The sequence below is a fragment of the Rhodnius prolixus genome, unplaced genomic scaffold (genome assembly GCF_049639745.1).
Source record: "Rhodnius prolixus isolate KJV_2025 unplaced genomic scaffold, Rpr scaffold_11, whole genome shotgun sequence".
In the NCBI taxonomy this organism is placed as follows: domain Eukaryota; kingdom Metazoa; phylum Arthropoda; class Insecta; order Hemiptera; family Reduviidae; genus Rhodnius; species Rhodnius prolixus.
In genome coordinates, this window is record NW_027411625.1 from 8,635,379 (window position 1) to 8,659,003 (window position 23,625).

The 23,625-nt window shown below is 34.6% G+C and overlaps 2 protein-coding genes across 6 annotated transcripts in view; both read right to left on the minus strand.

The window, feature by feature from the left end:
* Positions 1 to 10,016, minus strand: part of LOC141459357 (uncharacterized) — a 35,709-nt gene extending 25,693 nt beyond the window's left edge. For 3 of the 5 annotated variants that reach the window (XR_012461457.1, XM_074138368.1, XM_074138364.1), the window contains exons 1-8: positions 9,631 to 10,016; positions 8,014 to 8,241; positions 6,411 to 6,473; positions 6,156 to 6,339; positions 5,226 to 5,436; positions 4,907 to 5,137; positions 3,675 to 4,019; positions 2,748 to 2,895 (exon numbers count right to left, since the gene is read on the minus strand). Coding sequence is in view for 4 of the 5 variants with exons in the window: in XM_074138368.1 (XP_073994469.1) it covers positions 2,748 to 2,895; positions 3,675 to 4,019; positions 4,907 to 5,137; positions 5,226 to 5,436; positions 6,156 to 6,339; positions 6,411 to 6,428 (1,137 nt within the window). In the remaining variant the exon portion in view is untranslated. The remainder of the gene's footprint in view (positions 1 to 2,747; positions 2,896 to 3,674; positions 4,020 to 4,906; positions 5,138 to 5,225; positions 5,437 to 6,155; positions 6,340 to 6,410; positions 6,474 to 8,013; positions 8,242 to 9,630) is intronic. The other 2 variants (XM_074138366.1, XM_074138365.1) reach the window with 2 other exon arrangements.
* Positions 10,017 to 16,396: 6,380 nt separating this feature from the next.
* On the minus strand, positions 16,397 to 23,544 carry Bsg (immunoglobulin domain-containing protein Bsg). The gene is made up of 6 exons (XM_074138369.1): positions 23,318 to 23,544; positions 21,888 to 22,190; positions 19,836 to 19,946; positions 18,960 to 19,142; positions 18,227 to 18,362; positions 16,397 to 17,104 (listed from the first exon to the last, which is right to left on the minus strand). The coding sequence occupies exons 1-6, from the start codon at positions 23,403 to 23,405 to the stop codon at positions 17,056 to 17,058; spliced, it is 870 nt and encodes a 289-aa protein (XP_073994470.1). The 5' UTR covers positions 23,406 to 23,544; the 3' UTR covers positions 16,397 to 17,055.
* Positions 23,545 to 23,625: the final 81 nt, after the last annotated feature.

Here is a 23,625-nt window from a genome sequence, read left to right on the forward strand (position 1 = left end):
ATAAACCTGTACTAACTGTTCCAGGATGTTTAGAAGGTAAAGTAGACTGTGTAAAGCCATAATGTGATTGCAAAGGTGAGTCCGAAGTGTGTGGTCTCCAAGATACGAGATTAGCACATTTGAAGGGAGAGACCAAAGTAACGTAAGCCAGTGGCTTTAAGTATGTTTATAGTCGGGCATAACATTCAAGCAGGCCCTAAAGCCACATGAGATTTGCCTCCGTATAGCTAGACGTCCTGGGCGTATTAATTCAGTAAGCTTGCTATTACCACGGCTTCACAATCCTGACAAAGGATATTAAGAGGTTTCGCTTCTTCATTAAATTGAATTCTGATAGTGATGGCGAGTTGGCCTGGCTGCTACAACTTAAACAATTCTAACCTACTTACTAGATTAAATTTGTTTGTTTGATGAATCGTACAATGTTTAAAAAAGGAGTTTTGAGTAAAAAGCTGTAAGTTTTTCTTCCATGAAGAGTCGAACTCTCAGTCTGTTACATCCTTAGTCAAACATAATTTACAATGGCCTCTATCGACCGAACCAGCAGGTTTACACCTTTAATGCTTCAGTACAAGGTCTGTAGAGATTATGTAGGTACATAATCATGAGCCCCTTGGCGTCGGTTAAGCAATTCCCATGTTAACTTTTGCAAGAGCCTGAATCTTTAGCTGATTGGCTGCGCCCCAAAATTTAATGAATGATTCTGTCTCAGCCGTAAGCTTGATGTAGAAGACTTCACAGTCCTATAAATTCTTTTTTCAAAGCTTTTTTGATTGTAACCAATGATTCCAATATTTTAAGTTCTTCTTTAACTTAAAAGAATAAGGTGCTTGGCTTGATTTCATGATCATTGGTTTAGTATTTCGATTAGTTTTAGATTTCCTCATTCAATAGGTATGAGAGCACTCTTTAAGTTTTACTTGAACTGTTGCAATAAGGCGGCTGTGGCAGTGAGCAGTTGCTTGGGATAACAATAGTTTTGAAATAATGTCAAACAAATGTAGTCCCCGACGTTAACGTGTTAAAACTTCATCTGTAAGGTAGAGTATTTATGACTATGAATAACTCTGATTACTGAAACAGATATTGATCTATTATTCTTTTGTAACATTATTTATGACCGCCCCCAATAAGATATAGGCATGGCGTGAGATTAGTGCCTGAGTTGCGACTACAATCCCTGGCAATCGCCCAGTCTCACAATTGAATTGGTGGTCCAAATAATCTGGTAACAGAATATTTACAGTGCATATCATTTTGTTTGTGGATGTGCATTTAGTTCCAAACTGCTATAATTTTACCTTGATCGATGTATCATCATTCTCTTAGACCCAAACATGGCCTGTTTTGGCTGGAAGCTTGATGGCCAGCATCTTTTAATTTTTAAGAAGTGTACTCGCTTGGTGGCCTACGAGACAAAGGTAAAAACCTCACTCCCAAATATTTAACTCAGTACTTAAATAATTGGGGTGCATAAAACAAAATGACCTTTTTTCTATTACCGAAGTTCCATTGGCTTTAGAACTTAACCAACTTCGTCTAAAGTTAACAAATCTTATTGTTTAATTTTAGACTTTATAGACGTCCCTACACATTATTATTATATCTTTTCCATCAGTTCTATGTGGAACTTTTTTAGAACATCATAACTGTGCCTTACTACATGTGTAATAAATTATTCATCATTACTGATAAAACAGAGTATAGCGGTCAACGACTCTATGCATTAAGTGAATTATAGAGACTCCTTTTTACAAACTGTCCTAGATCTGCATAACACCAAGAATTTGTTGTTTCTGAAATATTTAATAATGGTGATAGGACTTTAGAAAGAAAGATGGGTTTAAGGCAATGATGTGACGATGATGAGGTTTTTACGGGCAGTTTCTATTCTTCAATTTTACCGTGATGAGTTTCAAGTTAAAAAAGGTGTTCTTACTGCAGAACTGCGAGTGTCTAAAAGACACGCCTTGCCACCTCCATACTATTGGTAAAGTAAAGCGGAGAAAAAAACAGCGCTGCATGAACTTTAACCTCAACAGGTCGTCTGGAAATTGGATACATAGTCCACTTCCCTCAAAAAAGTCCAGCTGACATGTAATTCTGTACAATAATAGTGGCAGTGATAGGAAGAGGATTTACTGGACCTGAAATCAATTTTGGGGCCGGCGCAGTTAAATTGCATTTCCGGTTGGTGCAAGAAGAAAATTCGAGAAAAAGCCGATCTAATCAAAACTAGATAGAATTTCACTTAGAAATGGGCCAGGATTATTCATTCAGCTTTGGCTGACTTGTTCAACATCATCTTGTTCCGACATTTTGTTCGGCAACACTCCTACAGTCAAAATTAACGTAGAATTTGATATTAAATAAATAATAGTGTAAGGTAAGATCCAGCAGCAGCCAAAGATAGTTAACAACACTATAGGTTCCGTCTCGAACATTATTAATAAATGCATTCAAAAATAATACTTTTTATTGCAAGCGGTCATTTTTTTATACACCCCATTATACCACAGACTAGTTTTGTAAGGAAGTTTAACAGTATTGGGAGAAGTAACTCAGAGGAATACCAACATTACTTAGGCATCAATAGATGCCAGGGCTACTCCGGAAGCACTGGTTGCAAGAAGTATATTAACTGTGGTTTCGATTCTTATTGAGGAGTTTGTGATCTTAAAACGCTTAAAACAGTTTCAGTAACAATAATGGAAGTACTTTAATTTCTGAATTAATGTGTTGCAAACCTGTTGTGTTCTGGTGTACTCCTGGGCGGGATCCGGCCTGTCATGGCTGATAGAGCTGCCTGGGCTGCTATGGCGACACTCTTCCTGCATACACGGCAATCGGGCACTTGCAGATCTTTTGAAAAGTTTATCAAAGAACTCCTTACTTCTAGCAAACACAAGTCCAAAAATAAAACAATTTTAGGGGAAGGGGACTAGCTAAGAAATCTTTGGATTTAGAATGCGGAGATCCCGGGTTCGAGTCCAGCTAGGTATTCATTTTCTCTTTCTAGCATCCTCTACTGCTCACTTATCCGGTAATGGACACTGTTGTCGGGGTAACGAGGGACCGAGAAAGCTCCAGACGCTATCAATTAACATATTGACGCGCCTTAAATTAAAATAAATGAATATTAAGGTGTAAGAAAACTATTTTTTCACTTAAAAGTTCAAAAAGGTACTCACTATTAAGCTTTCTGCAGGAAAAATTAAACTAAGGAAAAGTGAATGCATAGAACTAAGCTTACTTTTCGGGTACAAACCGAGCCTCCCTCTACTTCCTTAATTTCGGAAGATCCTTAGTTCAAATCCAACATGTAGCTACTTTTTATTTGCCAGAAAAAATGTCAACAGTGAATTATGTGCTTCCGCCTCCGTCTACGTCACCTAATCGTTAGATGGACGATAAGTCCCACCTTAAAAAATAGGCGATTACTTCACTTCACTTTTACTTTTCGGAAGCGGCATTTGAGCGTTAATGTCAATTTACTTATTTACAAAGAAGTGTCTCAAAATTACCCGAATTTTTAGATTCAGTTCGACAATTTTTAAATTGAATGGACTTTTTCTGAGGAATAGCATCACAAAAAATAGACTTTTGATACCCCTTAGGTAGAGTAAATCTGGAAAATAAATTGAACAAATAAGAAGATAATGTTTACATCATACTTTGGAATATGACCAGCTGGAGGTTGCACATAGTGGTACACATGTCTGGGTGTTTGGTGATGATACTGGTGCGCTGACGAAGATGGGATGGCTGGCGGAGTCCGCATTTGTTGCAGTTTTGGCGCAACGTACATCGCAGATCGACGCATCTTCTCTGCGTAGCCTTGTTCGGACCATGGCTCCAGTGTTAGACCGCTCTGTGGAGGTGTCAGTCGACTCAGCGAGGACTTGGGCCTGGGTTGTACGGGAGAGACATCGTCAGACCGGCTGCAGTCTTGGCCAGCAAGCAGGTCAGCTGAGCGAGGTCGCACAGGAAGTATCGGGCCTCTGGCGTTCATCCTTGGTCTGCAACATGTGCATATTAGCACATTAGTGTAGAGAAGATATACATCCTTTAGATTATAATGCTCGATGAAGTTCATTTGGTGATGTCTCTAGGTGAATGTAAATATTTCATGCTAATTTTTACGCTATTCTTGCTGTTTTTTTTTTTTAATTTTACTGGTGTGTGTACCTGCTCGGAAGTCAGGCTGGGATGAAATCAAGAGTGTTTTCCTTCAGGTTGGCTTTGGTGTACTGTACGGACTGAAAGGCTATCTTCTATTAAAGGGCTGTCTTAATAATGCAAGGTTATGAGGGAATTTCGAATGGTTGCATCGGTTATCTAATTCGAGCGCCTAACTTCCTCATTAGTACGAGCTGAAGTGTCGTTTGACCACAAAATTTAGCTTTTAGGTGCGAACAGCATCGAATCGTCCACCCTTATGAGTGGGTTCGGAGGCCTGCGAACGGACAGAGATATCGATTGCGTTACGTTCAAGGCACAGAGTCAGATGCTAAGAGATTTTTCAAGGACCTCTCTCAGGGCAACTGTTAGATGGTGTATGTTTTAAGGAGACACTTTTACAGCTAATGGGACTATTAGCTAAAGCTCTGGTGGGTCCGTAAAATAGAGGAAGAAATACCAATACATCTTATGTCAGATTGATAGAGCTATGAGAAAACTGATAAAGCATCTATAGAGAAGATAGAACTAGGGCAGTTTTTTCCTATAGATACTGACCGTTTTCTCCGACTGTCTTGGGTCGTTAATCATGTTTCGGGTACGTATACAAACCATATGGGTTTATGCGTATAGTTTCCTTACAAATAGGTAGAATATATTTCGCTCGATCAATTTAACTCTAGTGACAATCCATTAAGTACTGTTATGTTAAAGACAAAGTCCCTACTTGACTCCGTATGGATGTTCGTGCTGTGGCATTAGACTAATGTGCATCGGGCCTGGTAACTCATGCATCTCTTCTACATAAGGTTCCGCCATTCGCCTTGGTTTGGGTGGTGCGTTTACATAGAGCGGTTGATCTGGAGACGCTACACTGTCAGCGCAAGGACTGCTCGCCTCGTTACGTTCACTGAGCAAAGCTTCACTGACCATATTAGTTCCAGACTTTCGGTCATTTCTAAAAATACAGATGCCAGTTATAGTAGGATTAGAAACTACCCCTTAACCCCTTTACAGGACCCAATATTTGCCCCTGGTTTCAATACCTGGGCATTTCCTGCAACAAGGACGCCAGAGTGAGCGCTTTAATCCACTCTGCCATGACGCTGGTGCTGTCAGCGGCGAAGAAGTAAGTTCGCATGTTGATATGCTCCGCCTTGAAAGAGTGCTTGCGGTGTACTCGGTCCTCAGGCCCACACACGGAGATCTTGTACGATGGCACTAAAATCGAACCTAACAACTTCTCCTCCTCATAATCTGCACAAAAATAATACATAAATATGGTATTAGTATTATATAAGGTTGAATATTGTGATAAAATGTCAATGCCAATTAAAAATATAAAAAATAAAAGTTAAATATTAATAGTAAAGAATGCGCTTCCGCCCAAGTTTATGAAACCTAGTTGTTAGTTCAGCCCCGTCTGAAAAAATAAGAAGATTACTTTTTCTTTTTAGTTTGAAAATACATTTCAGTCTTGCGGTATTCGATGTAATAAGCTTAGTTAGAATAGATGACTTAATCTTTGGTTTCATAAGAAGAAGAAGGAAAAAAAATTAGAAATTCGACCACAAATTTATATTTTAATGACAACATATGACATTTCCCATAGAAAGTAAATTAAAAATTTTCTTTAATTTTTTGGTTTTATTTTCATTACCACATAACAGCATTGTTTGGCACTATTTGCAAATTTAAAATAGTATTTTTCTGGTTTCAATGAAAATCTTTATTCTGATCGTGTTCCTCTTCTGAAAAATCACCTAATTTTCATCAATTCACGTTCTTACTTATAAGGTAATAAATGCCTGTAAAAATATGTGCACTGCACATAAAGTTTTACCGTGTAAAACTGAAGTATAAATATACAACGGGGGATAAGGTATTTAAAATTTTAACTTTCTGCGACTTTTATTTTTTCAGCTAAGCTGGACATACACCAGAGAATGCAATTCGCTCTAATTAGCAAGACTCACCTTTGTAATAGAAGAGACAGTAATCAGACAGAACACACCAGCGTTTCTTCCAGAGCATCAGACCTTCGGAACCTCGCTTAGAGAGCCACCCTTGAAGCACTACCGGGCTCGTAGGACATCTCCTGATGAGCGGCGAGGCGATTACCGTCTGGAATCTTCTACTGGAGCTCTTCTTTGCAGGCAACTGCACCAGTAACACTTATTATAATGAAGTGTGCGACATTATTCTATGTTGCAAACTGAAAATAAACTCACCTTCTTTACCATAGCCATGCCATGTGGTCCACAGCGAACATTATGCTAGCCTCGCTCGTATTCCTTAACACGTAAAAAACTAATTGAAACTTTTACCATCTAATCCTGAATTTTATAGTTAATAACTCTACATGGCTCGTCCTCGTAATCACCGAACTTTCTGAAACCTATAAGCTCAATAAATACTATTTTAATATGCTTTTGATGAAAGTAAATTGATGAGAATTTATCGTAGTGAGTGACGGACATACACGGTGCTGAACTCACCGCCGTTTTAAAGTTAATTGCCATTCAGTTCAAATTACCACTTAGTTCTGTTTATTTCGAGACCGCTACTCTTCTGTTATACTTTATTGCGCGTTATCAACTTCCGACTCAGTCACTATCAGAGTGAGCTGCATAAAGGATCCATCAACAATATAAGGGAGGAATATGAAGTCATCTGATGTAACCAAGGCAAGATTCAAGTCGCAATATAAGCCAATCGCGATGACTGTGCGCTCCACCAATGCTGAAACTATCCATGACATTTTCTGAAATTATTGCACTGACGTCATAACTCTACTGACATTGGGCATATCCGATTTCAGTAGCTGGTGAAAGCAAAAAGCAATGAATGGGGCTGAAGCTGAATCAAGGAAAGCTAGACAATGTTCTTTACACGTAAGAGATTTCTGAATAGAGAGCTCGAGATTGGAAGCGTCCACTCAAACATGTTATCTGCATAGCAGTTTAATAGTAAATTAAGAGTATAATCAAGTAATGGAATCGCTCTTAAACTGAATTAGCTCGGGCAACGCAAAAATGTGTAGATGTGCAGCAGGAATCGAATAAACTGCCTCAGAATAGAATTCTTCTTCAGAATGTTAATTCTGTCTCTTGCAGGGAGATGAGTCTTAGGCGCTCAAAACAAACGACTTTTGTGGTATAATAAAGACTTCAAAATGTGTTCATATCGTAGAAAAATTGTAAAGGTTAAATCATGAAGCAAATTATAATGTTGAGAGGAACTTATAAATATAAAACGAATGTGAGACAAATTTATATTCAAAAAGGGCAAACTGCAACATCTTCTTACGACAAATATTTCTTGCTGCAGAACGTGGTTCCGTGAAAATCGAAGCCAGAGCGCCGAAAAACTTCATGAATAGAAAAGTTGCAACAATAGTTCGGAGAGAGAACTACTTTATTTAATAAAACCGTAAACAAAGTTATTATCAGACCAGATGGTCCCAGTGCTCATAGTAAATGGGGTCCAGCCTTCATAACGCATAACCAAACTTTGGGTTTCGTTCAGAGGATTCAGCCTAAGACCACCACATCCACACACCCCTTAAAATATACAAATGTCAACGAAATTCAGATAATATGCCTGATAAGCCCAAACGTACCAGTTGGCGAATTGCCTAGACAATAGCGTATTCAAGGGTATTTAAAAACAAATATCTAACTCAAACAGTTCAGATTAAATTGAAGCTATCAATTCGTGGGTTGTGAAAGTTTTCTCTCGAAACGAATCCATTTTGCTCCAAATTAAACTTATTAAAAAATAGAAATAGAGTATAAAGAAATGTTTTACATTCCAGGAGTGTGTGGACCTTACCTGATATAAAGTCAAAGTTTACGTTGGCGTCCATTTTGTGATTGTGAAGGCCGTGCGATTTTATAGCCACAATCCATCGCCTCGAGCTACGAGACTTCTAGATAAGCTGCGAATCTTCTGAGACCATGTCAGAAAGCAACTCAGTTCCTGGTAGATTGGTCTTCAAGCAATAAATTCGAATCTCAAACTGCCTTTACTCGTCTCAGACATTTTATGAACTGATAAACTCTTAACAAACAAAATCCAAATATTATGTTGGGTATAGAATGAAATGAATATTTACTTAACAATGATTGATAATAGTTTTAGGAATTTATTTTTGAAATTTGTACAAAACGTTACTTATTTTGTATTTTTGAATCAAACAAGAACCAAATTTGCTTTAGGACAATTGGACGAATTGCAATTTTATCAAACAACGGCTAGACCTTGGGGCAATTTTTTTGAAAGCATTTTAACGAACTAACATTTTAAACGAAGTGAATGAAGTATGAATTGAACGAAACTTTAATTGAACTTTGCTGAGAGAGACTTTAACTACCTAATCAAGTAAATTTGTTATTAACAAAAACACTTGCTACGCTATTTTCTTTTTGTACGAACTGATGAACTTTTTGATCAATTTAATTTTAGTTGTGAACACTTTTTTAAGGAAGCTATACGTAGATAATTTTTCAAATAAAACAAGGTCAACAGCCAGCCTTATTTGTGGTGTTATATTTGTTCCCGAATTTGTAAGAATTCCAAATGGTCAAATTTTGAAGCATATTTATTTAGTCTTAAATTAAAAGGAATATTTTAAATGTGGCTAATAAAAAGCAGAATTATTTCAGAATGTTTATATCAAAGTGTGACCGGGTTCAATTATTATGTAAAAATGATTTCAGGAAAATTTTGCAAATAAAGGCTAAATTAAATGGTAATGAAACGGATGGCTAAAATTAGTTTTTAAGTTGGTGGATTTTAAAGGTGAAATTTATATTATTAACTTATATTATTATATATAACTTATTTATAAAGACAAAGAAGACAAAAGTTTTGGTTCTAATTGTAATAATCCTCAGAAAAGTATGTAATTATTATTTTGAATCAAACTAAGGTTGAACTTTAAATCGGTTATTTACATTTTGAAAATATTTAACTGACAAAAAAAAATTTTATTTATTTAATCAAACTAGGAATAATTTTTGGTTTTACTTTTAACGTCTTATTTTGATTCAGGAAAACTGAATGAATGAACAGATTTTTTTTTCCTAGCAAACGCTGCACAAAGATTTTTGTACAGTTTTGAACGAACTGACAAACTGTTTTTTTTCAAACAAGGGCCAAACGTGTCTTTTACTTCTCAATAAATACTGACGAAAACGAATGTATTTTTTTTTATATCTGAAATAAATTTAGGCTTATTTGAATGTTCGATAGAACATACAACTTTTTTTTACTTTTGTCTTGAAAACAGAATTTTAGGATTTTTTTAAGAATTGAATGATCTTTTTAAACTCTCATACCTAGTTTAAAAAAAATAACAAAAATTAAAAAATCTTCATGTGGATTTTTATTTTTTGAAAGTTAAAACTATGTAAAGTATTTATTGGTCGGGATTTTTTTAGAACTTACACATAGTTGCCGTTTTGCACATAGAGCTTGGACAAGTTCCAGAATAACACTCTCCCTCCTTATGTATGCAAAGAGTCGATTTGCAGTTTTTGCGAGCTTATTTGATACTTTTTAAGATACTTTCCTTTTTTATATTAGATATTCAAAATAAAGGAAGAGATTTGCTATGTGGTGCGCCTAATAAGCGATTACAGAACTGAAGAAAATAGGCAAGTGGGTTTCATCAAACAGTTTGGTAGCCAGCACCTTGGATTAGGAAGTGCTCCACGGAGAGATGTTGTGGCAGTTGTTGTCACGGTGTAAAGACACTATATAAAAATCACTTGTCGAGGATCACAGGTAAAGCCAAAGCAATAGATTCACTTTGACCGCAATCCGCCCGTCCCAGGTAACAACTAATCAAACTAGTCATAAACAAAAATAAAAAGCAAAAAAATTTCTAAGCTATCAAGGTGGGACACTAGCTTAACTCCTTAACAATGGTAAAGAAACCCTATGCTGACCGCCCCCCTCACTATGCCCCCTCCTACTAGCACGGCAACTTTATAATTTTATTCTTCTATCTGTACTATCTCCATCCTTTGCTAGCACAAATCTCTTCGAATACAACAAGACAACAACGTGTCTATGACGTAGCCGGCTTCGTGACGTCACTGCTCGTTTACTTTCATTCAAGGCTCTTTAAATTGCAGTATTCACTCACAACTGCCGTAATTAGTGATGCACTCGTAGCAAAATAGTTAACTACTTTCCTGAGTTTGTTTCGTTTAGATTTCACAATCGATATTCTTTCTCTATCGTATATTACTGGTCAGATCCAAAATCTTGTCTAAAGGAACGACGAATATACCAATCCAGAGCCTGCATAGCTAGAATACAAGTATTAGGTAGAGAGCAGTTAGAGGCGAAGCCCGCAAACTATTCGCATGTACTTGTGTAACTAGGTACATGCAGATTTATATGCAAATAAAAATTCATATTACTATTTGTATATACACAGCATAGATACACAAAAAGTATACAATACAAACCAGAAAATTCATAATATACATATAAAACCATACTTACCTGTACAGATACATAAAAACACATTAAAATAATTTTTTTAAGTATTACCGTAAATCTGAGGATGATTGCATGAATCAAGTTGTGTTAAATACTTTTTTCCTGTTAGCAGAACCTAATTTTTAATTTTCTGTCCTAATTTCGTTATTGCATTATCGTTCAAGAACTATGAGGTGAAAGGGTAAATTGACAGAAGAGGCACTTCACTAGCAACCTGCCTGGTATTAGCTGTTCAATGCCGAAACCGAGGAGACACTTGAACTGGCGCTATAAGAAATGGAGACTCTCGAAGGTATAGCAGCACAATAAGCCGCCATCTGGCTGCATTAAATAGGGATTAGACCTGCCCTATGTTTCGATCGAATCCAAGAAAAATGTGGACTGTTTTACTCATCCAAAAATACTGTTGCTAAAAACATAAATTTCCTTTGGTGACGTCAACCACACAGAATTTTTTCTTAAATTCGATCCTAAAAAGATAATACGTGTAGAAAAAGATCACATGACCGCATACTAGCGTGAAAGTCCACTGAAAAAATACTTTTTGAAAGGTATTTGGAATAGATATGAGGGCAGGTACTTTCTCACATTATCAGTTTATGTGGGTGGTCTGTCCTAGAAGAGTTTCGCCAGAAAGGTTTATCCATGATCCTTGCATCTGAAGGTAAAACCACGAATTACCTTCAAATTACAAAGTGGTCCTCCTACTTACCTATTTGAGAGTGGAGTTTACAGAATGTGTTAAATGCACAATCTGAGATAAATGTTTAAAAATAAACATAAGGCCAAAACAATATGGAATTTTGAGACGCCTATGGTTCTACATTGCTTTTATCTATCTAATCCGTTTTTAGACATTAAAGGCTGCTCAGCTAGAGCAAAACTGAAATAAACATTTCAATTAGTTTGCCATCACAGCATATTAAAAATATCACAAAAAATGAAAAAAAAAAAAAAAAAAAAAACGAAACTGTGCCACTCTCACTAAACATAGCACAAGTTCTCCTCCCAAAAATAAGTTCCGATTAAAAATAAATAAAATAAAATCGTTCTACTTCAGTTATTTTCATTACTGAGGAGGTAGAATCATCTTCAGGCAAGCATTTTTCAGTTCAATAAGTAAGAAACGTCTTTTACGGTTGTAGTAATTAAACAAAGAAGAAAGAAGCGATTTTCTTGTGGTTTAATAGTAAAAATGGAATTTGCAAAATTGTTAGAAGACATCTAGACTTTTAGAAAAAATTAACATCCCTGAAAAGAGTATATTTAAATATTTTTGAATCAGTCGGCTTCAAAACATTTGGACAAAACCTAATACGGAGTTACAGGTTTGAAATTAATAACCAACGGCAAAATACGATAATGCAGGTGTTCTAGAACTAGTCTTAGGACGGGGCAGAAATTTATCCTACATAGAAGATACTATGAATGCAGAGAAATACATTGACTAGTGATTGACAAATGATAGATGAGCCCGTGCTGAAAAGTTGCAGATCGCTACATTTTTTTTTTAAACAACACATTGACAGGAATGGTTGCAACGTAACATGCCAGAACAGGTGGAAATTCATCTCAGTCTACAAACTAAAACCTATTGAACAGATGTGGCACACGTTTTACACATAAGTTTATAAATACAAAATAAAAAATTTTAACTTAAACGAATTCTATTTAAAGAGTAGCACAAGTTTGCGCAGAAAATAACAAAAACTTTGGGTGTGCCAATCCAATGATGTACATGGTGTACATCATAAACTTCAAACGCACGTACCTACTTCCATGCACACTAACAAGAGTTCATGGTTATGTATATGTATGTACGAGTATACACTCACATAATTTCATTAACATACATATCTACTCCAGGGTACATAAACATTCATACGTACTTACGTAGGTAAATAATCCACATTCGTACATAGTACATACACATATTATCTTTCATACGCACGCGTGTATACCCATAATTATGGAAGTACATTATTACACAGAAGACATTACAATATACACACACACGCATCCATACAACATACCTACAAGTGTGTAAGTAAATGTTCAGTGCAAATTACCAAGAACCTAAGTAACTTTATCCACGAAACATGCACATCAATTTTGCTTTCAATGCGAGAGTACTAAGTTGTCAGCAGAATGATACTAATTTCTCTAATTTAAAATGATAAAATAGTAGAAAACAAAAGGGCATTTGTTGCTTTAAAAACGATTGGAATAATATTCCGATGTAAAACCCATTTCAAGTTCCTTTTCGTTACTTGAAAGCATACCGTTGATCTCGAGTGAAGAACTTTGTCTGAAAAGAAGGAAGAATAAAATAACATTTTTTTTATATAGGTTTTATTTAATATTTTATAAACAAACAAAATATTAAGAAACAATAAATTAACAATCGCAACCAAAGTTTTTTGTTTTTCATCCATAAGGAATTAAAATACTAAATAAACAATTATGGACTAAATAGAATACTCTGCAATACAGCAAGGCCAACCTGACTTTAGATTTCTCTGATCTTGCATAGCCCGAACAAAACATAAGTTTTTTCAGGAATGGATGGAAATAGGAACCATCAAGGTTATCCTTCCGGATGTTGAGGAACTGCTTAAATGTACGAATTAGATTACTTAAGTTTTGTTAACTACTGAAGGCTTTAAAGATGGTGAGGTGGCCTTCTCAGGAAGCTAGTTATCCTCGGGATGTATGTACACAAGCGGAAGCAGTTGCTAGTACAAAGGCTTACACTCCAATCTGAGGTTAACCAAGTAAAATTAACAGTCTTTCTTTTGTTTATTTGGAAGTGTTTTGCAGTTTGAACTTGTTGATAGAGCTATTCACTTGGACTAGCTTGATAGAGGTCGCATAAATTTTCTAAAAGCAAGCTTGTCTTTTCTAAAATTAACCGAGGTGTAAAGCGATTCTTACATGTGATAAGGCCGGCTCATAGATAGAGCAAACAGAACAGCCAAGATTGCCAACAGCTAGAACCCCTAGTAAACCACTTTCAACTGAGAGGGTTAAAAATAGTACATTTCCAATATCCTCAACACTCATTAGCACAAGCGTTGCGATCTGTAAAATCAATCTTAGCTTCTTTCGTTAGCAAGAGAAAGGTAATTGCCAATTTCAGTCATAATTTATTTATTTATTTTTTCCAAGCTTTCGACCTAGGGACAAGGTTATCTTCTGGGCTTTTGCTTATTAACAGCTAAAATTTGTCTTACATCATTAACATCAATATTTACTAAATCAACCCTTATACAACTGTCCTACCGGACAGTTTTAATACATAATCTAAACAGTCAGGGCAGAAGACACACTAACCTTTGTTGTTAACAATATAAAACGAATTAGAATTTTTAATAAGCATAAGCACTAAAGATGACCTAGTACCTAGGTCGAAAGCTTGGCAAAATTTAAATAACAAGTAATAATAATAATAAATTAAATAAACTAAAATTGGCAATAATCTTCTTCTTTTTGGATTAGCGATTTAGTCGTAGAAAAGATGAATAATATCTTTCGTTAGGTTAGCCAAATTCTGTAATTACACAAACACACTGCAATGCCTCAAAGTTTTTTTACGGATTTTTATCTATCCTTAACAGCAAGCTCGTCTACTTTTATTACTATTTCCAATGAGATTTTGATTCAACAGATTTGTTTAAAAAACTGTATAACATCACTGTGGTAGTATACTGAACTTCTTACTGTCAACACCTACGAGTTTTAGATTAAGTACTTGTAAAATCTTTTTGTCTGAGGTTCTGACATTCTGGAGATCAGTGTCGTAGTCGAGCCAGGAGTGTAAACTGTGCACAAGATAATCATTAAGGGGAATGTCAACCTTGGTGTATACACTGAAACTGCAATCCCGACACCACTAGCAGTGTCTGTCCGGTCAGAGATAAGCAAAATACTTTGACAAAGGAAAAGGAAGACAATACTCAGAAAACTAATAATTCCTTCGTAAAATAATAATAAAATACAACTTTATAACCACAGTAAAAGTAACGAAGTTCTGATTATGGAATAGAATAGAATTGAATAAATATTTAACGACAGAATGACTGATACAATAAAAGCGCTAGACATATACCATAAATTTACAGATGTCTAAGAAAGCTAGTTTCGTGCCTGACTTCTACAATACCGGCTCATTTGACCTCCTGAATACATACACGATACCTACCTATAAAATACATTTAGGAAGATGAGAGAGCCCAGGGAATCAGTTTTGGAAGCCTACCATGATTATTGATTATTCAACCGCGATTTCCTACAGTAGTTCACGATAGAATACGCAGACGATCTATGATATGCGCATCATTTCTACATAGCAAAGACAGACTTGCCAAAAAGACAAAAAGATGTCACAGAATATATTCAACAATTATAAGAAACATACGATCAATTTTTCTCTTACAAACATTAAGACCAGATCTGTGGCAATAGTTTTTGTTTTAAACAGAAGTCACTTCAAACGAAACCTGTTGAAACAAAATCTCTCTTTCTCTCTAACTCGAAAGGTGAATGACAACAGAGTCAGAATTAAAAGAACCCAAGAGATAAAATCAACGACATTGTGCAATATTATGGTTCCAACCATATATTTAAGACAAATCTTTCAATTAAAAACATCTATTTCTTTCCATGAAATGTCATTCAAATTTTTTAATGCTTATTATTTACACTGACAGTTTTTTGTTTTGTCTTTTGTTTAATTACAATAGCAATAAATTAATTTTTAAACAAACATCTAGCAAATAAAGGCTTCTTAGCCACTTTTAAATGTATACTTATATTTGTTTATTTAAAAGTTGGTAACTATTTTTATATTTCGACATTATATACTTAAGACTCTTTAAACACTCACGCGCAAATATTAATATAAATTTAAGAGCTATATTTTTTTCCTAATTTTACCCAAACTTTACCCTATTCAAAAAGAATACTCGTACAATGGAGTAGAAGAAACAAAATGTTTAGAGTATTTATACCTGAAAAGACAGCTGCGGCTGTATTGGAAGGATATATATATTTGGCTCACAGATGGCTCCATTTGCGCTCTGATGAAAGCAGAAAGCTTAAAATATAAGTTAACAAACCATTTTTTAATTGTAAGGCGCCTAACGCAGATTTTTCTTACTTCGTCATAGTGATTTCAGAACTTAAATTTTCTCACAAAACCTTCTGTTAACCTATGTCAGTTATACAATTTAAAAATTCAAACCAATTTAGAAATTGTCAATTTTTTTTAAATATAAATATTCCCCAGTGCAAAAAAAAAAGAAAGAAAAAGTGGAATACTACCGTTTTGGAAATTAGTACATTGAGAGTAAAACTATATTCTCTGTGGATTACTGTTTACATCACATATGTAAATGCATGTTAAACCTTTATCTAAAGCAACAGTAATTTGAATGATTAAATTGATGGTGTCACACTACTTTTCTCTGAAATATAGAAGTGAGTTTAACCCAGAAACAATTTACAGGTGACAAGTCTGAGTCAGATAGCAGAACTTCTGTGCGATGGGCACTATTCGAAATAGAATGAAACACATAACGTATTCTTTAATATTAATCAATCGGTTTAGTTTACTCGCATAACCTGGCAAAATAATGTCTGCTTACCAATTGTTCTACTTCATTTTTAAATGGTTGAAAACACTGTTCCCTATACATTCATCTTCTTCTTCCTTGTACTCCTTTCTGAACAATTTGAAGCTCATTTCATAATAACCACTATTCCACTAAATTCTTTTTTTTTCTTTCTCTCTCTCTCTCTCAAATGATTTGGAAATCAGTTGAAAAGAATAAGGGTATTATTTTTAAAAGAAGTCGAAGCCTGTTACAACGATGTTTCCGAATATAAGATGGTTCTTAAAAAGATAAATGGGAACAAAAAAGTTGAAATTCTTTAAACAATGATAATAAATCAGCTAAATAAGAAATGCGTTTTAAAAAGATTTTAATTATTCGAATAGCTTCGGATTGTGCCAATCACGGCTCATTTTGAACAAAGAGCGACAATAGCGGAGTCTTTTATTTAAGCAAATGAATCCCTACTTTGTTTTCAGCCACCAAATGGACAAAAAAATGATCAGGAAGCCAACAGTAAGATTTGCCCACTTCAACGTTTCTTAAGGTGCTTCCCTTCTAAGGTCGGAAACGTCCGATATCCAAAGAAGTAGGGTGTTCTGTTGGCTTTTTTGCATTCGCGTTTATTATATTATACAAAATAAGTACACTAACTAAACAAAGATTATTAATTAATACATTAATTAAAACACATTTTAAACTAACATCTGCAAAAAAAAAAAAAAAAAAAAATGGCTGGTAACTGGATCTATTTACGCTGTCTTACAGACTCTTTACCATGATCGGGAGTGTTTTTCCTGAAAATGTAAATAAAAAATAGTCAAAGAATTACACTTCATCAACATTACATATACACCATGCCAAGTAAATACAGAAATCTTAGAAAGGCTGGTGATAGTCTTAAATTAAGTTGGTAACTGCACTCTGTGGCAGAGATGGGCAAAATTTAAGCGTGACAACTAATTCTTATGACAAAATTATAGCCTGATAACTAAGAAAGACTAAAAATTAGCTTCAGACGTAGAAATTGTGAAGAGTAACGATTAAATGAGTTTAGCCGCTGAGGAAGTAATATAGCGGGTGAAGCCAACAGTGTTCTATGTGAAACGAAGGAAAGAATCCAAGGCCAGCATGTTGCTCGACGTAACTATACAAAAATTATTAAAACAAAAAACATCTGTTTACAAGGTTTTACCGTATGTTAAGTCCAAGCACAAGTGCGGTATACTTACTACAGAACTAGCGGTTTCTAATTCATAGAGATACACGGCTACATTCAAAGTCTATGAAAGGAGAAATGATGTAGGATAGTGTCGCATAAACTATAAAAAGCACAATTGGCTTCCAGAAGAGAGGCTAGTTACTACATTCTGTAATAACAAATCGATTTGACAAAAAGCTGTCGATTTTGTGGTTTTCCAGTATAATGAGGGATGAAATTATCTACGGTCAATCGCAAGCAAGTTGTTCGAGAATGATAACGCCTGGCCACACTCACCTCTCGTCGCACTAAGACAATCTGGAAAGTTAGTTGGGTTCCAACTTCTTTTACACTCAATTTGGTAGGTCAATTTAGCTTCACCCTGATTATAGGTTGTATTCCAGCACACTTTCTTCGCGGGAGAAAATTTAATCACTTCTTCTATGCCTAACCAAAGATTTTTTTTTACTAAAACCAAGTAATGTTATCACGAAGGGTCCAATAGCTGGCAAAAAGAGGGTTACTACAGCCAACCACTAAGGACATTTGGATGTTTGATTTTAACAATCCCCTTTTTTAAAAATTCTCCAATTAAATTGGAAGATGTACGTACTGCGACAAACGAATTGGAACACCATGGGTGGAGTTCAATCAAGCCTAGCACTAGAGTGCCACACACAAGCACACATAGTGACTCTTCCGGAAAAAGAGTACTTACTGTTCTGGACTTTGATCCGTGTCACTCTCATCAAGTTCAGCTTTGTTGCGCTTGCGCTCATAGACGAATATAATCGCACATAGTACGACAACCTCTGCGCAAATACCGATAAACGGCCAAAGTGCTGCATACTTATCTGTAAAAAAAGAACTGATGTGAATTACTCACATGACTTTTGCTAACTGGAATATATTACAATTTAATATTGTAAATTTTGAAAACTTTTAGTTGACCTGGGGGTAGAACTGGACACATTTAGGACCATTTTATAAAGCCCCATTTTCCCCAAAAAAATCCAACCAAATCAGACACAAATAACAGAAACAATAAAAGGCTGAGCACCTCCTCCTGAAGAACACCTCGGAGAACAGGTGTGGGATTAAACAATTTATTACTCTATTATTTAATTTATATTAAAATATTACACATTACACAGGAGAGGTATAATTTATGTACTCGAATTTGGAAGTGGTACTCTGGAGGAATGCTAATGGTTTAAACTGCATTAAAAATAAATAAAGAAATCCAAAAATATTACAAATAAAAATAATAGGCATTTAGAATGGAACTACTTTAAGAAGCAAATAGTTGAGGCCATTTTCAATTTTGTCGACACATATGCATTCTATGCGCTACAAATTTTCTTTTAATTACTTAGAGGACCTTGAAAAATGTATTTAATTCAAAAACATGTGTAAACACAATTACAAAAAGTTGTTGACCCATACAGTACCTTTAACACGGACATACATAATAGCCTCTGTAGAATTAGTAAAATCGTTATAGGCTCGGCAAGCATACTCGCCACGGTCTGTCATCTCGGCTTCATCGACTTGAAGATAATAATTCATTAATCCTTTTTCTAAGTTATCTTTAAGGTGAAACTTTCCTAAACGATTCACAAATGTTGTATTTTCTGCAACATAATGAATGTATGTTGGTAAATATTCCTATAATACACTCTCCTAAAACAGTTAAAGCAATGTTTTTCTGAGTAAATTTTTAATTTTACTACTTGATCTCAGACAGTCATGGGGGACAAGAGTGTATTTCTCAGTTCAGAGATTAGATTTTAGATTGTATAGGTAATGGCTATATTGCTATCTAAAACATTTAGCTTCTTAAATGTATGTATGGTAAAAAACTTAGAATTACGGCCATATAAAAAGAGCGAAAGATGGAAGAATGGCTAAGGAAATTAGACTAGCCGAAGAAAGAAGACGAAAGGGCAGATCCAAGGAAAAGTGGATAGATTGCGTCCGAGAAAGCCTCCACGGCTACGGACTGAGAGAAGAGCATATCTAGGATAAATCCAATTGAAAGCTGAAATTAAAAGAAATATTTGGTTGAGGAAAATTGAGAATAGGGGAACTCCTACACACACACACAAAAAAAAAGTATTTATTTCTTTACGTCTTGCTTAGAAGAGTGCAATGGATATGTGATAAAAAGCTACGAGTTATTATCGTATGGGTTCGAAATCAATTAGTTACACTCTTTAAATATGTTTGCAAACCCATTTATGATTGGTAGGCTTAGAAATCCGCAGGGACGCCAAGACTGCTGAAAAGGAGCGAGTACACTATAGAAACTAAAAGTGATTACTTACCGTATCTCCATTCAATGTGGGGTTTCGGATAACCTTGGGCCTGGCATTCAAGTAGTATTTTGTGTCCTTGAATGAAAGTTCCTTGAGAAACAATCTTTACGGTAGGTTTTCCTAAAAATTATAAGTACAGAATTGTACAAAGCTTTTACCTCTTCAATAAAAACGCCTGACCAAACACGCAGCCGTTAGTTAGTAAAACAGTAGTGCATGCACGCAATGCTGACTTTCACGCTGCATCAATAACAGAATTATAAAAAATGACGTTTTTCGAACTAAAAAAAAATCCATAGACTTTAAAACCAACTCATCTACATGGCCTGATATTTACGAACAATATATGATATTAATCTTTCAATTTAAACGAGGATTTTTTTTTAGAAAACCTTACATTTATTACCTCATTTTACAAAAAAAAAAAAAAAAAAAAGTATAAAATGGATCAAATTATGCGAAATAACTTCTAAAAGAATTATGGAAGCAGTAAAATTATTCAAATTAAGGGAGTATGTTGGCTAAATAGGTTTAATCTGACTGAGAAATGGTCCGATAACTTTATTTTTTAAATAATCTGGAAGAATACCCTCTACTCGTACTAATACATTATTAGAAATTTCACGTAACTGTTGAATGAAAGAAACAAAGCAGTGTATAGCTTAGTAAGAAGTACATTAGGATATCTCATCTTTTAGTTTTGAAGAAGTGAAAAACGAGATTGCGACCTTGGAAAGAAAGGTACATTCAGGGAGTCATCAAGTGACTTGAACTGGCTTCTACTCAAACTGCAGTCTGAAAGGGAAGGTATTAGCTCAGTGGTTACCGTACAGGACAGTTTTTCGTTAACGAGGGAATACTGTATGCTGTATGGGAAAAAGGCCCCGGCGCCAATCTTCTGTTGATGCGCCTTAAACTAACAAAAAATAATTTTTTAAAAAAGTAAAAAATTAAATAAAATAAAGTATACAACTATATATATTAGGGATTGAACAGCACTTTTATGCTCGTACTATGATAGTTTAACAATATTAAAAATATTATTTTTAAGACCCTTTGTGTGAATCGTTACTGCGAATGCTGACTGTTCTAATTAAATTTTTTAATAAAACCGCAATATTTTTTGGCAATCATTAGGCGTTATGAGTGCGCCAGACCCCTTAGCACAACTGTAAATGGTGTTTTTCGGACATATATGTGTAGAAAATGTTTCTACACTCTGGTTGATACGTCTTTAATAATGTCAATTAGTTTCTGTCATTTCATAATAGCAAAAGTATATTTAGTTCGTTTTTTAATGCCATAAAGATATTTCTTTACAGCCTATAAAGGGTGCACATGGAATTATGTACTTGCAAATTTTGAACCAAAAGAACATATTTTTATATTTAGAATCGACTAAAATATGTACAGTTAATGAATCGATAGACAAACAATTGCTAAGCCACTTTTCACTCACTTCTAATTCCTATACTTTTCGTTAGCAATGTCTCTTATAATGCGGGTAGGTAATATTAATTCAAAAATAATAAAAGTACAACCAAAAAACTGATTTTTAGTAAAAAAACTTTAGTAAAGTGGCCATACCAGTCGGTATTGATATTTTTGTTGGATTCTAAACAAAATATTAATTTGAACTTCTGCGATATCCCGTTTATGGCTTCGTACATATTTTCAATAAAACGCTCAACATAAAACTGAACTTTCATTTCAGTACCACTTCGATAGATAGAATTTGTTTAACAGGTGTGGTACCTAAAGAAAATATAAAATTCACTTTTGCTATTTTATATATTGGCTTATTCACTTCACAAATTCACAGACCAATTTGAGGCACCTTCCTCCTATTCCACTTAATCTACCTTAAAATTTTCATTTCAGATGAAAACCAAAAATCGAATATCGGCACGACTAGAATTTCTCTTATGTGGGACAAAAGAGAGCAAAAATATTTTTATTTATTTATTTGTACACGCCATTCACATACTTAGAATGCTGCGTGTAAGAGATTTCAGTTTCAGTTCGCAATATAAGAAGCTGTATAATACAAAGTAATTTTACCTATGAGATTGAAGTTAGCTTGCGAAACTACTTGTTTGGTTGCCTTTGAATAAAGTGCGCAGCTAAACATATCCTTTAAGATATCATCATTAATTGCTTTAATTATTAAATCGTTGTCCTTGATTTCAAAGTGAGGATCATTATCTTTTGGCTCTAACTTCTCCGTAGATCCTCTGGACCACTGCACATAATAATCTTCAGGTTTAGTGGTGCCAGTAATATTGCACTTTAACGTATTTGAACCTTTATAGTTCATAATACGGCCTGTGGGCGGTGCATTGTAGACTCCAACAATTACGGGTTCTATAAAATAGATACAGATTTAGTGAATATATATTATCAGACTATTATTAGATTTTGTAGCAACTTAAGTCAATCGAACTGATTTTTTTATAACTAATGATGCTCTAAGACTGCTAGAAAAGTCAAGGATTGCACTGCTTATATTATATTGGTCTGCTTTGCTCTGTTTAATTCTAGTTACTAGAGTTCCTCAGACAACAAGCAAACAAGCAAGCGAAATCAACTTCTCACTCTAAACACTTCATGACTGAGAGTATTGGTCAGTTGATTTATATGTACAATTACAGAACTTCAGAATTTATCAGCGGCGACTTTTTGTTTCTAGCCTAGTTCTGTTAAAAATCAATAGCAAAAAACCCAACACAGAAAATAACCACTTCGTGAAGTGAAACCAGAATAAGATACATCATTATTCAGTTATCTACCCAATCTTTCCAAACGATACGATTAATTTTGAATGATAAAGGGAAATAACTAGAGTAAAACCAAAGTCAGTCCGCTTTTCCACCAAATAATTTAAAAATAACATGATTACTAACAATTATCCCAACTTCTGGAAATAGGCCATCGTTTTCTTTAATTTATAACCATCGTCGTATAATCAGCGTCCAACTTACAATGAATAACTCACGGATACGACTCAATGCGAACATCGTACTTTTTTCTCAAATGTTTTTCTCGCATTATCTAATAGATCCATCGTCTAATCAGTTTAACGAAACGAAAATCACTCATATTTTGAAACATGTTTTTTTTGCAACTTCAAACCGGACAGTTGTTCATAAATGGAGCATAAATGAAAAAGAGCACATCATGAGTTTGAGCATAGAGAAACAACTGACTTTTGTCACACTCTGGCATATTTCAACACTACAATTAAACGGAATAAAACTCTTATTAAGAGTTGTTTGGTGTTAAAAACTTCACATTCTAGGACTTTTTTTTTCATAAACTTACAACTTTTATATTTAGGCGCATAGAGATTTCATAATATCTACAAACGAGAATATACTATGTTTCACCTAAACTATTTAGCTGAAGTGAACATTTTATTAAATAGACAATTAATAAAGGAACTAGAGACTAATATTAAGAGCAAGATAAAATTTAAAACTTATTTGACTCACCTTCATTAGTTGCAGATGTTAGAGAAACGAATAATTGCAATATAACTCCAAACAATAAAATGAAATACTTATGATGATAAAAAAACATTTGTTTTAATTATTAAAACTTCAATAATTAAGAAATAATGAATTTGATATAAAAAAAAGATAAAATTAAAAATAATTTAAGCTATAATTATTTCGCAGTGAGGCAAATTTAACATTAGAGGTACGGATAACTCATTATTCTAGGGGCGTGCACTCACAGCTGAATTTTCAAACAGCTGTGATAAAAAAAATTAGGTTAGCTGTAAATATAATAATAAAAA

Bases quoted from the DNA above. Each gene is read 5' to 3' on its own strand.
- Bsg (XM_074138369.1), bottom strand. From the start codon at position 23,405: ATGTTTTTTTATCATCATAAGTATTTCATTTTATTGTTTGGAGTTATA. The intron at 18,363-18,959 runs GTACTGTATGGG...CTTTTTTTACAG, and splicing joins TATGTATGTCCGTGTTAAAG to ATAAGTATGCAGCACTTTGG. The intron at 17,105-18,226 runs GTAAGTACTCTT...TTACATTTTCAG, and splicing joins ACGGATCAAAGTCCAGAACA to GAAAAACACTCCCGATCATG.